The 13771-nt window shown below is 37.0% G+C and overlaps 1 protein-coding gene across 15 annotated transcripts in view; it reads right to left on the bottom strand.

Moving 5' to 3' along the window:
• PTPRQ (protein tyrosine phosphatase receptor type Q) overlaps positions 1 to 13771 on the bottom strand; it is a 133673-nt gene that overhangs the window by 57317 nt on the left and 62585 nt on the right. For 14 of the 15 annotated variants that reach the window (XR_010610594.1, XR_010610595.1, XM_065669496.1 and 11 more), the window contains exons 37-42: positions 11375 to 11540; positions 10623 to 10913; positions 10062 to 10337; positions 9082 to 9233; positions 7112 to 7253; positions 5419 to 5688 (exon numbers count right to left, since the gene is read on the bottom strand). Coding sequence is in view for 13 of the 15 variants with exons in the window: in XM_065669496.1 (XP_065525568.1) it covers positions 5419 to 5688; positions 7112 to 7253; positions 9082 to 9233; positions 10062 to 10337; positions 10623 to 10913; positions 11375 to 11540 (1297 nt within the window). In the remaining 2 variants the exon portion in view is untranslated. The remainder of the gene's footprint in view (positions 1 to 5418; positions 5689 to 7111; positions 7254 to 9081; positions 9234 to 10061; positions 10338 to 10622; positions 10914 to 11374; positions 11541 to 13771) is intronic. The other variant, XM_065669511.1, reaches the window with a different exon arrangement.

Genomic DNA, 13771 nt, shown 5'->3' with positions numbered 1-13771 from the left:
AGAACAGCGGCAGCCTAGAAGTCTGTTGGGTGGTATTAACAGCATCAATAGGAGGAAAGTGAAGAACAAAGTAGAACAGATAGCAATGGGCACACAACCAAAAGACTTTATAAAATGGAAGTATTTGCAAAGACATGTAATATTCTGTTCTGATTATTAATTTTTGAAAGCTTAGTTACCCAAAGGAGTTTCCTGGTTAAGCTGATAACCCTGATCAGCTAAATACTACTTTAGTATATACTGCTAGCTTCAGGGGTCATGATATAAATTCCTGATCAGTATGAATAAGGACATCACAAATAAGTCCCAAATGATTTTACTAACATAAAAACATAAAAACCTGCAGGCTGTTTTTCCCATGACTTGGGACTGATACTATCAGACATGCTTTAAAGGAAATTGCACAGTTGAAAACATGTCTTAAAAAAGCCTCTCTGGACCGTGTTTCTTAGTCCTTAGCCCATTAGAAAACAGTCTCTAACTGTGGGACCTAAGCATTGACAAATCAAATCCTACAAATCTAGGGAGAAATGCACACCTTTAAGCTAAGCTTAGAAAAGCAGTGAAAAGCTGTGAGTACTTGTGTTTTATATTAAGTAAACATACTCACCTTTCCAACAAACTGGACCACTGTCTACTTTCCAGTAAACAATATATTTGATCTGTAAATGCTTTCAATGTCAGCTTTGTATGTATACATCACTATCATTTCTTATACATTAATGCAGAGTTGACCTAGTCATTACAAAAAAAGATTTCTTTCATCTTACACTATATGATTCTTCAATTTTTATCCACTTGGTTATAAAAATAACATTAATACAATTTCATTGGCAGCAACCAAGTGATATCTGCACTGGCCTAGTGAAGATTTGCCATCAACATCAAAGCCATTAATTTACATTTGGACATAACAACTAATCCAAAAATCTAAAAAAAAAACCCCTCCTCATTACATAAAGAAAATTGAAGTTTGGGAAACAAATGTCAGTTTCAGTCATCTTGGATAGAAGTGTTTCAAAGATTCTTAGTCACGATTCACTCCATAATTTTTGGATGCTTTTACTTTAATACAGTTTGGAAACATGAACTTTCAGCACTGATTGAACATATGTGGAACACTGCTCTTATCTGTAGTAGTGACAGGGGACACTGAAGCTCTTCCATTTTCAATGCTGTGGCTCTGCAGTAGGTTAATCATTCTGGATAATCAGGCCAACACACTGCACTGCACACCGCATTGCATACCATGCTGGCCCCCAGAAGAGCCCTTTAGGGTACAAGCTTAAATATTTCTTCCAGTGCATTATGGCTATCTGTAATTCTCTTCTCAAGTTAATGAGGAAATCCATGTAACTCCAACTCAGAGCTGCCATGTCTTAAGAAAAGGATTTATGGTGAATGAAACAGAGAATTTGATTGGATATGAAGATGGCTTTCAGCTCCTGCTATGTTTTGTGCAGGCTTAGATGAAACAAAGGTCCATATTTTCCAATGGGCACTTCCACCCTGGAGATACAAATACAGAATCTTTAAAGGCTCTCCTATCCAGAGACTAAAGACATTTTGTGCAGAAGTAACAACAGACGATGTTAATTTGCCACCTGCACACCAAAACATCTAAGAAACTTTCCTGTTACTAATCCTTTGAGACGCTACTCCTTTATGCACATGACATGCTTCTGTGTATAGCTACAAGTTAGTTTTAGCCAGCCAGATTACGCACAGATGTAATAAAAAAATGTTTTTTGGACAAATTTCTAGTCATATTTCTTTTAAATGTAAGTTACGAATGAATCTGCTTAGTAGAAAACAAATAGTAAAGACTGTCACCATAGCACAATGGGGGCCTCAGCCTGTTCCAAGACACTGTGTTCACTTACAATATTAAGTAGGACTAGTAGTAAGGAGGGAAAAATTACTCTGCACATCTTAGTATTACCATCAATACAATTAATATTTTCAGAGAAGAATAAAAAGATCTATATAGAAAAATCTAAATTAAAAGACAAAGAAGCAGCAGTATTCTTTTGATTATTCATGCTTTGAACTCCCCAGTTGTTTTATTTTTATTCTTAACTGAGTTACTATTACACTTGTCCCACACTTGTGAGTTAACTGAATCTTCACAGCTTTAGCATGAGTTTTGGAGAGCTTTCCTATCATTTTATGGCTCTTTCTCCCTTCTAGAAAAATCACTCAACCTTAATGAAATTTCATTTTAATATATGCATTTTCTTGAAAATAATCCAAGGATAGCTATTCAGTCATAAAATCCTAACACATTTATGCACATGTACTTGCTATATTATCTTTCATATCCTTTATAATATATTTAATCACAAAGTAATACTACTGATAGACAGTTTTTAGAACATACTGCAGCCTGGCAAAGGTGGTTTACCATGACAATGGAGCTAGATTAGACACAAAACTACAAATCTCCTCATAAATTTAATCTTCATGATTCACGTTTAACTGTACCCAGAGATGAACAAGTTTACATAAAAAAAAAAAAAAAAGGCAAATAAATCTTGCTAAGAATGTAAAGGTCAAACACTATGCAGTGAGACACTGAGCCAAATTTGATTTCACTTTATGTCAGAAATAAATGTATTGTCAGTGACTCAGTGCTGGCTACATATGCTGTGACTAATCTTAGACTACCATAAATAAGAAGTTGACAACAGCTATAAAACTGTTTCCATTCCCATCCATGAATCTCCAACTCCTAGTACCCAGTCACCACAAAACAATTCATGCAAACACACGGTGAAGGATATGTCCTAATAATAACTAGTTTGTTGTAAATATGACTAAGCAACAACATGTAAGCCAATGCTAAAACAGCAAGAAAGGGTCTGCACAGTGTTATGTGGCAAATAAAAACCCCCAAACCCCAACCTGTATCGTCATATAAATCCTATAAATCCTTCACTTAGGAAAACTCCCTGTGATAAGACTCATAAGCCACATGTTGGTACAAAATAAAGTACGTTCTTTTTTCTCCTGCTAGTACAACTCCATGTTACACATACAACAGGCTAGCAGTCTGCCTGTCAAGCTCAGGCTTAATACCACATTCACAGCTCCTTCAGGCTCTCTTTGAGCACTAACTAATAGCCAACTCCGAATTTCTCAGAAATCACAATAATTAACTTTCCCAGGTTCCAGGCTTCTTTAAATAGTACTAGAAGCCTTTCCCACATCCTCCAAGAGGTGAGGAAGCTGGGAAGTTTCCTGTTGTCTGTACCAGAGGGTAACATGCCTCTTCTAAGACCATGTCGAACACCTGAAGGTTTTGGACAAGTCCAGTTTTAATCAGGCATCAGCCCACCTGTCTGCATACCCATTCCAGTCTTGCTCGAACTGTGAGCCAGAGTTTGCTGGTCAGAAACCCTGATTTAAAAGAAAGGTTAGAGAGTTTCGACTGCAACTGAGAACTGTACTTAGATGCATGATCACATGCATCCACGTTCAGCACAGCAGTTAAGCTCACTACAGCATTTCCAGCCAATGCTGGGAGATATGAGCATGCTTATCTCTAATGCCTAACACTTCCTTCAAAAGTGGATTTGAAACCTTGCTGATGGACAGAAGTTTCTGAGCAAACAAGAGAGTGGATTACTGAGGCAGAAATCTTAAATCACTAAGGAGCCAGGCAGTAGGGATCAGAAAACGGCAGAATTTGTAGGGGAGCTGTTGCTTTTGGGGAATTTAGAAGGAACATCTTTACTATAAACAGGTATGAATGTGCCACCTTATAGTTCAAAGGAAATATGTCCAGGCTTTAGTGGGATGGATAGTATTATGAGGGTCAGTCATCAAAGTACAACACTGGCTGTTTTCACAATGTTGGTCATATTATACCAGCAAAGGGCTGCTCTGCTTGTCCTCATTTGGAGCTCAGCCATTTGATCTGGAAACAAAGCAGTAGTAATTCAGCTGGTGATACAGACATGGTCTAGATTCATTTAGACATGTACAATCAAGTCATGTACTTACAATCAAGTCTGATTGCAAGAAATGTGGAAATGAAATCTTGGAGAGATCCTCTTAGGAGAGCTCCAAATGCTGAACTTGAAGAGCTGCATGCACTCAGGAAGACACCAACAGGAAGTCTAAGCATAAGTGTAAGTCTGACTTCCTCAAAGTTTAGATGTCTGCACAGCGTTCTGCTGCCCTCCTCCACATGTCAGCCAGAACCTAAACCCTCTTGCTGATACGGACTACCATTTGACTGAACTGAGCAAAATGAACTTTTTCAGTTGAAATGTATATGAGAATGAGAGCTGCAACTCATCTTTTATGTTATTCAATATTACAAAAGTTAGGTCTGGTTTCTAAGCATCAGGGGATACAGTTGTGCTTCCCCATTCCACCCCCATGCTTCCTAGTGATCCAACTGTCCTGAATTATAGAGCTCCTCAATTCCACTGCATGAATTGATGCCACTGAAGAGGGGAAAAAACCCAAACCAAAATAAATGTTGTCATCACTCCTTTAATTCAGTAGGAAAGTGAAGTCTCTTTTCTGGGTCCTACTTGCTGAGCATTATTTTTATATTAAAAGATCACTGAAGAAAAAAAAAAAAAACACCCAAGATAAATAATCCCAAGAGCAGAAATCATCCCTGACTGGGGAAGAGAACTGAAACAGGCATTTGCTTCCTGGACTGAAACTGGGGCTCCTCTCCACTTTCAGTTTAGAAGCTAGGCACACAGCTACTTACACAGAAGCAACACTATTTTTTGCATATAATTTCATCTGCAGGTTTCAGATTTCAAATTAGATGAAATGTGAAGTGTGCATGGAAAGAGAAAGGAAGATACACTCTGGGTGACAATTTTTTACTCCAATGCCAAAAAGCCTGCCTACATTCTTCTTTGGATTTAGCTCACAATTTTCTGTCTTCTTAACAGTTAAGAATTACTATCCATCGACAGTAATGACAAGGTTTGCTTGAAGAAGTCAAATTCTTCTTAACTGCACAAACTATGAACAGCTATTGTCAATCAATGCAGTCATAGCATTGGGCTCTGGTAGAAACAAAGAAAGAAAAATTTTGCTCCCAAGTTTTTTGTTCAGATGCACAATATCAAATATGTTAAGGGCACAAGGAGTAAAGCAGAGATTATAAAACAGAAAAAATAATAGGTGATCAGAAATTAATAAAGTAGCCATTCAATTTTAACACAGAAAAAGGTAGTCTGTGCTTTTTAAAATGGCAATTAATTCTCAACACCAAGTTTATTCTAAAGCAGGAGAAAGAGGAAGCCCTGTTTCTCTCATCCACTATTAGCAAGAAATTTAAACAACAGAAGGATTTAATTGCTTGAATTGAAGCAGGCATTTTAGGCCTGCTTGTTTCATAATCATCATTTAAGTTAAATAGGATTAATTTGTATAATTTGTTACCTTTTTCTGGAAGTGTAGTAGCATTGCAGATCTGCTCTTCACCACCACCAGCAGATGTTGCAGCTTTTATTTTAAATTGATAGGTAATATTAGAAGGCAGATTTCTAAAAGTATGCAATGTATCATAAAATGAAAATTTTGTAGAATTTCCTTCAACTGTTATGATGTAATGAGTAATTACACCGTTGGATGAAGCAGGAGGGTCCCACTGCACCAGGATCGATTGCCAACTCGTTGCAATACAGTGCAAATTCTGAACAGCATCTGGTACTTAAAAGATACGCACTGAAGATTAACATTCCCACACAATTAAAATGGTAATCACAGACAATATAGTCAGAGAAGCAGACCCAATGTTTATAGCGAAGGTCAAACTTTCCAGTAGCGGACAAACTGATAAAAGAAACACACTGAACAAAAGAACAAAAATATGTTTTGGTCCTCATTAGATGGCTCATTTCCAAAATCTGGACTGGAGGAAAGGAAACTATGCTGCAACTAGCTGAGCATAAAATCTGACAAAAAAATTGTAAAATTACTAGACTACACTCCTGTGGGCAATGTCTTTCCAGCATTTTTTAAGAAAGTACCACAAGTATGGAATGTCAGTGATGAAATGAGACAACTGATGGATGACCATGGCTCTTGGGCAGGACAACCTCCAGCTGCAGGGATCTAATTGCCAACCTGAACCAGTTCAGCGATGGTCCAGACGTCTCATGGTTGTAACTTCTGGATACAATAAAAAGCATAATTTCTCCCAGAACCCCTGCTTTATCAGCTCTGGAAAGAATATTTCACTGGAAATATTTCACTGGTCTTAAAAAAAAATGCAGTCACCTCATGGGATCTTTTGATACTTCATCTGTCCCTTTGCTGTCAGTTTAAAGGAACCTGGATGTTCAGACACAGACCTCTAACCCATGCTAGTCCCCTGGCACTAACAGCCCTTATTAAAGTACATGAGCCTGGGAATCACTCTGACCTGGCTAAGGAGCTACAGTTTTGCACAAAGGCCTGTTTCACAAATCTGCAGAGCTCCCTGGCTCTCTTTAGTGAATGTTGAATATTCACTTTCATGTAATACAACTTTTCATTTTGAAACAACCTTCAACTTCAAAAGATATGTAGAAAGCACAAGCCAAAACTGCACATAATTAATCAAGCCTGCTACATTGTGTAGTCCTCCCCAGTTGCCAGGAAGAACAAGATCTAACAAGTTAGGATACTTAGTGGCTAGCTTCCCTTCCTAAAATAAATTGCAAAAATATGTTAAAAATTTGTATTTGTTTAATACAATTTCCAGATCATTTGCCAATCTTTTGTCCAGCTGCTTTTGATACTGCTAAAGTTTCAGTTATTTTCACAGGGATCCGAATTAACGCTTTGATCTGCAAAGACTGATATCTATCTAATTTTCCTCCCTTTATCTGTGATGCTATTAAAAGATTTATAGTAGCCATATAAGCCTTTCATTTCAGATGAGGACATTTCTAATTCTATACTTCCGACATCAAACTTCAAACCCAGCCTATCCGGTACAATAGGAATGTGAATCAATGTTATACAGGCAGAAGACGATGAGATAGTGTTATGTTACATTTTCTTTGGAGAGAAGAGGAAGACTGTTGCTCAGCCATACAAGGAAAATATATATAAACAGAAGTGCAGCTTAGAAAAAGTCACATCTAACCTGATTCCATTGTTGTAAATTGGACAGCATTACTGAACTGATTGCCATTCCCAAGCTTGGTAAATGCAGAGACACTGATAAAATAGGGGCTAAATGGTTCTAATCCAACAAGGTTTGCCTCATGGTTTGAACCTGAAATGTTCTTAGAGAAGAAAAAATTATTAGTATGCAATTAATCTGTGTAAACATCGTGGGCCTCACCTTGAACCCACTGAAATGAACAGAAGATTTACAGCCACTGTCTTGCCTCTTCTACTCTGAGTAGCTTTCAGTCAAAGTATCCGTTGAACTCAACGAAAAAGAATGCAGGGTCAAATTCTTCCTTTCCCTTCTCCTCTCCCTCTTTCATTGTGGCTCACGAGGAAGATATGCCAAAGGATAGTATCATAATTACCATAGTGTTGTTAGAACAGATTAACTCCACATATGCCTTTTTTTTTACCAGTATTGAAAACTCGCATCACCTCCACATTCCACATCAACCCCCTCTCAAATTCTACTTCCTTACTACATCTCTGCATTGGAAGACATCCTGGACCATAATTTCTCATTTCTTTTACTCTACCTTAGCCAGACACAAAGACTAATGAAGAGCTTTGGAAAAAGCTAAAAAACACAGTTCAGTTCCTGCTAGCTTTTTTTCCCAGAACAGGCAAGGCATGTTTTGTGCAAATGTTGAGTGAACTATAATAGCAGCAGGGAAAGAGCTGAATTTCAGCAAGAAAACCTTGTGAACATCTTGTGGGATCCAAGTTATTGGAGAATTATGGTGCCTAACTACAATATTTCTACATAAATTGCTCTGCCTGTCTTGCTGCCACAACCTAAATCTACTTTCTTGCCCATGTAAGATCACATGAAAAAAATGTAAAGCATAGCAGATGCATTCAAGTGCTCCAGTTTCTGTATTCTAACTGGGTTTGAGTCTGCCTCAGATGGACAGAAGAGAATAATCTTTGGTGGTCTCCATGAGTGCACAAAGAATGTGTTTCCAAAGGCAGCTGGCTTTAAAAACCACTGTTTCTATTCTTGTGCTCCCCTCTTCCAAGGACTGTGGAAGAAAATGGGATGATGCCAGCATTTGATTCCACAACTGGGAATAACAGCAGCCTGTATAGAAGGTAGCACAGTAGGCCACAATGATCTTCCACAATGCATACACTTAAGAACAGCACAAGCATTTCCTTGCATGCTCTGCAAGAACTGTATTGCTGAGGAAGCTGGGAACAATGAAGCTCCTCACAGTTCCACAGGTTCCTTACCTGCATGTCTTAAACTGCAGCAATGTCTTTTCTCTGTAGCATTTACAAGTGTCTCTGGTGAACAGAACTCGCTATATGATTTTATGATTCTATAGTTTCTAAGCCTGAGATGCAATCCTGGCCTCAGCCTGCTGCCTTTACAGTCTTTATGTTAGTCTACAAACCTAATGGTGACTATGAAAGCAAACAGATTTAAGCAAATACATATGCCTTGGTCAATTTTTGTATGTAATTTTATAGCATCTATGTCAGTTAAAATTTATTCAGTTATCCTTATTCTGCAAAAATAAAAAACGCAAGCCTCTAAACAGATTTAGCCATTTTTCAAGATGACAAGGAACGTCTGTCTTTTTTGTATCTTGAAAGTCTGCAGATACTAAATAGTGAAACAAAGAAATCCACAAAACAAGCAACTTCTGTCATTAGCTAACATAAAACTTACACTGAAACATGAACTAAAGATTAATAAAGCTCATCATTAATGAAATATTAGAAGCTCAAAGCAAATTAAAATCTAAGAATTCTTTTCTATCTAATTTTAGAAATTGAATTACAGGCATGGTGGAGGCTGTCTTAGTAAATAGGAGTTTAAAGGAGATTCATAATTCTATGAGCATAACAGACATTTAAAATATTTGTCATATATTTTATTCCCAGAGCATGAAAAGAGTATTTTAAAAAATTAAACACTGCTAATGATAAACATACCTGATAAAATAGTTTTCCAGTGTTGTTTTGATAAATCTTAAAATTATAGCTCATAATAACACCATTTGCCTGGGGACTTGGATCCCATTTTAGCCACACAGAATCTGCAGTGTAGTTGGCAATGGTCAAATTCTGAGGTGGAGCTAATGGCACTGCAAAAGAGAAATGCTACTGAGTTCCAATTACAAATAATCCAGGCAAAACCAAGCACTTTGGAGAAGCAGGACTTTTGTTACCATTTGTATCTAAACTCAACAAAACAGTACTTTGCTATTTACATATTTTTCTTTCTCTTTGACATCAAACAAATTCCATTAATCTGGAATACATGTTTAGTCAGCAAGGGATCTTTTTAGAGATCCATTAATCTATTCATCACTTAAACAACCCCATTGTCAGAACTAAGGCATTTAACAAAAGTCGTATCACGTATACTGCTGGAATGCAATCCACTTCCTACATCACATATTGAGTGCAACTCAATATACATTTAAAAGATCTATCATTTACCATGCGGGTGAGAAGAGGTCCAGTATACATTTACAAGATCTATCATTTACCATGCGGGTGAGAAGAGGTCCATGTAAAGGAGACCTGTTTGAATGTGTCAGAAATACTTCCACGTTTTATAATTTCTCAATTATGTGGAGGTATGAAGAGAAATGTATTGATGCTTGCTTCAAAATCCCTGACACTTGGCAAACTGCAACACATTCCAAAGGCAAAAGACATTTCTTCCTGGAGTTATTTTTGTAATCCTATGCAGAATGTGACCTCCTCTTGCACACTGTGGTGGGAGGAGGAGAACTCAGAAAACACTCCCCTTGTAGCATTTCCTTCTTCTAAAAGCTCTTCACACACAGACCAACGGAAAATGGATCTTTCATCTCAGCTTTCTCCAGATCTGTTGTTCAGATCTAAGACAGATACAGTAACATATGGCAAATATTTCAAAGTTGGTTACAATTGAATTTGCTCACCTGACTCATCTGTGTAAAACTGAAGCATGGCAAATGGACCAAGACCTTTTATTGTTCTTGCAGCTGCATAAATGCTGTATAATGTGAACGGCAGAAGGTCTTCCAAGATGATAAAATTATTGGTGGTAGAGAATGAGCTATTCCTTTCTGGACCAAATAAATTTAAATCATAACTTATTATAATACCACTTGGCTTAACAGGAGGATCCCATGAAAGCATTACTGAGGTAGTTGAGAGGTTTGAAAATGTTTTGATTATAGGTGCTGATTCTGGAACTACATGAAGAAATAAGAAAAAGAAAAACAAGGATAACCTCAGGAAAATACGAGTTACAATGAAAAGTGTCTTTTAGATATCAATTAAAGTTCTGCTATGACTGGAAAATTCTATTTCATGGTCTCAACACAGAAATGTCTAGCAGTTGTTTGTGTCATTGTATAACAAAAAAACTTTAAGTAATATGAGAAAAATAAACATAATCTTTTCTGGTTTTCCCCTTCTAGAAAGTTAGTTTTTTCTTCTACATTTCCTTAGGAATGAATAAAATATACTTATCTTACCATCTTCATCAGTTCTTATATGCAAACTTAGAGCATGCAGTTCAGAAGATCCTTTATCAGTGGCTGGTGTGATTTTCAGAATGTAATCAGTATATTTCTCCAGATTGTCAAAAACGATGCTTGTGTTGTAAGTAACGAAAGACAATACCTTACTGGTTCCCAGTTGCAATAAACTTAGAGAAACATGAAAGAAGACTAAGCCATTTGGCTGGGATGGTGGAAGCCAGCTTACATTTACAGAAGATGAGGAAATGTTTTGATAGACCAGATTTTCAACAAAACCATCTGGGACTATGAGAGATAATAAGCAAAAAATAAATGCATGGATTACAGCAATAAAGCATCCAAAACTAAAACAGAAATAAATGTTCAAAGTATTATTAGTCTGTAAATCCCACTTGTAGTATTTTTTACAACTCTTAAAAGCCATTTATGTTTCACTATCAAAAGCAAAATATTTTGAAGGCATGTATGAACAGCCATCTATGTTAAATTTGTTTAATAAAAGTCTCAATGATGGTTTAAGACAATATTTGTATTGCTGGTATCTAAAGAACCAGCTTGTGAAATATGTTCTTACTATTAAAAGAGAAAGATCAAAATGTCTTCTTTGTGAAGAAAAATGTTGCAGTACTTACGGGGGTGTTTTTTAACTTTGCCATCATAACAGTAAAATAATTTTTAAAGTTAGAGAATATTTAATAAATAGAGGCACTGATATATACTGAGCATTAAAAAAGTTATTAACTTACTGTCCTGATCTGTATACATGTCTATTATTTCACTGGTTTTGTTTCCATCTCCAGAAGCTGTGCTTGCAGTTAGCCATAGAGTATAATGGCTGTATTTTGCCAAGTCATCCAGAACTGCAGACTGGGACATATTGCCATTGCTGTCATTACCATAACTTGTGAAATTCTAAAGGAAATAAAATAAGTGCTGCTATTGAAAATGTTATTTATTCACTGATTTCTCTTTCCAGTTTCCCATTTAGTCATCACCACCGCCACCAGATGATTCACCTTAGTGTTCAGGAGACATAAACCTAAACTTTGACTCCTAATGAATCCTGATTTTTACTGAAATACTCAAGTAATTTATTGTATGATGTCTGTTGTTACTCCTTATGAGTACTACAGAGTATGTAATTGACTCCTTCTCCTGTTTGTATTTGTTAACTGCCAATCCACCTTTTTATTAGAGCACATTGCATCTGTAATATTGCAATACATTTATCCATGTTGCAAACAAGAAAACAACAAAAAGTATCATCTATTAAGTGCCCATAGATTGATTACATGATCACATATGTGACTTCCTTGCCTGATCTGAACGATGGAAAGCAAAGGGCTTTCTGCATAGCAATGTTTTCATGGTGAGCTGGATTTTGTCCACCTCCCTGATGCACTGCCTAGTACACGTTCCAGTTATTTGGCCTGCCCACAATTTTTGGTGTAACATCTTATTCACACACTCTACCGCCTTAAAATCAAAGCTGGCTTTAAATTAAATGCTTTCCTAAAAAAGAGAGGCTGTGATAGCAGACTTGCTGAAACAGGCCACAGGTCACTGTAATGTCTGCATATTTAAATTCAGAAATACCACATACAAACATGAGCTTACTAAAACCACATGCTAAAAAATGGGTTATATTTCTCTTGAAGAAAATTCCTGCTTGTCGTGGTTTAAACCCAACCACAAAAGCTCGTTCACTCACTCCCACACCCCTTTTCTCTTTCTCCCTCTTTCTTTCCTTTTCCCCCCACCCCAACCCTCCCCGTTCCCGGAGGGATGGGGAGGAGAATCGAGAGAATGTAACTCCCATGGGTTGAGATAAGAACAGCCCAGTAACTAAGGTATAACACAAATCACTACTGCTACCACCAATGATAATATTGATACGAGAAAATAACAAGAGAAGAGGATACGATACCACCACCAAACAAGTTCGACCCCCCCAAAGAGAGACCGTGCCCTTCCCAGTAACCCCCAGCTAGTTACTTTCCTGGGCATGACGTGCTGTGGTATGGAATACCTCTTTGGCTAGCTTAGGTCAGGTGTCCTGTCTCTGCTTCCTCCCGGCCTCCCCTCATCCCCGGCAGAGCATGAGACTCACAAAGTCCTTAGCCAGAATAAACATTACTTAACAACAATTAAAAACAATCGGTGTTATCAGCTCTCTTCCCAGGCTGGAAGTCAAAACACAGAGCTTGCACCAGTTACTAAGAAGGAGCAAAACGGCTACTGGTAAATCCAGGACACTGCTGAAGAAGCCACTGATACACTCTACCAGTTGAGTCTGTACTGAGTGCAAACTGATAGTTCAGTATGCATTGAGGACTGCCACCAATACATATCAATTTATATAACTAATGTAACACTTCATCAATTTTTTGTACAGACAAAATGATTTTTTTTTTCTGCAGAAAGCAATAGGTGATACTGTCATTTACTTACTTGAGATTTTTACACCAACATCTGAAGACCTACTTTTGCCTACCATCAGTAGTGCTCACATAACATAAGTAAACAGTTTGTCTGTCAATAAAAATGTAAGCCTTTGTTTTGGATACAGAACAGACACTGCACAAATTGGCAGTATAAATTTTTACATCCACTCCTATTAGCTTATTAAAGCACACTGTTAGGTTTGTCTGAAGATGAGGTTAGGTGAACACCAGTCAAAATGCAAAGGAATTTCACCTTAATATATTACTTTCTTCTAAACATAGATGGAAGCTTGCACCATCTTCATGCAACTAACCAAAAAGGGCTTTGAAGACCTTTGCTTTACATTTGAGTAAGGTAAGAGACAGGAAAAGGAGAATCAAATTCTAAGGTATTTAATTAAACTTTTTGATGCTCAAGCACAGTATATAACCTTCTGACCCAGAAGCACCATTTTACTATCCTCCTATTATTATTAGATATTGTAATTATTAATAATTAACATTTTTTTGCAATATCTAATATCTTTTAAATGACCTTAACTAATTCTCTGAGTTTTCAAGGTAAAAATGTCAAAGGTACCACAGCAAGTTTTAATTCTAGATTTAATAGGAGTTTACTGGTATGAACAGCTGAAAATCCAACTCTTAGTTCAAAAAGCATACCTTAGCAATTTAGTCAGCTGTCCAGCACTTAGGGAC

This window comes from Lathamus discolor, chromosome 1 (genome assembly GCF_037157495.1).
Source record: "Lathamus discolor isolate bLatDis1 chromosome 1, bLatDis1.hap1, whole genome shotgun sequence".
NCBI classification, from domain to species: Eukaryota; Metazoa; Chordata; class Aves; order Psittaciformes; family Psittacidae; genus Lathamus; species Lathamus discolor.
This window is presented reverse-complemented; position numbering and strand designations above follow the sequence as displayed.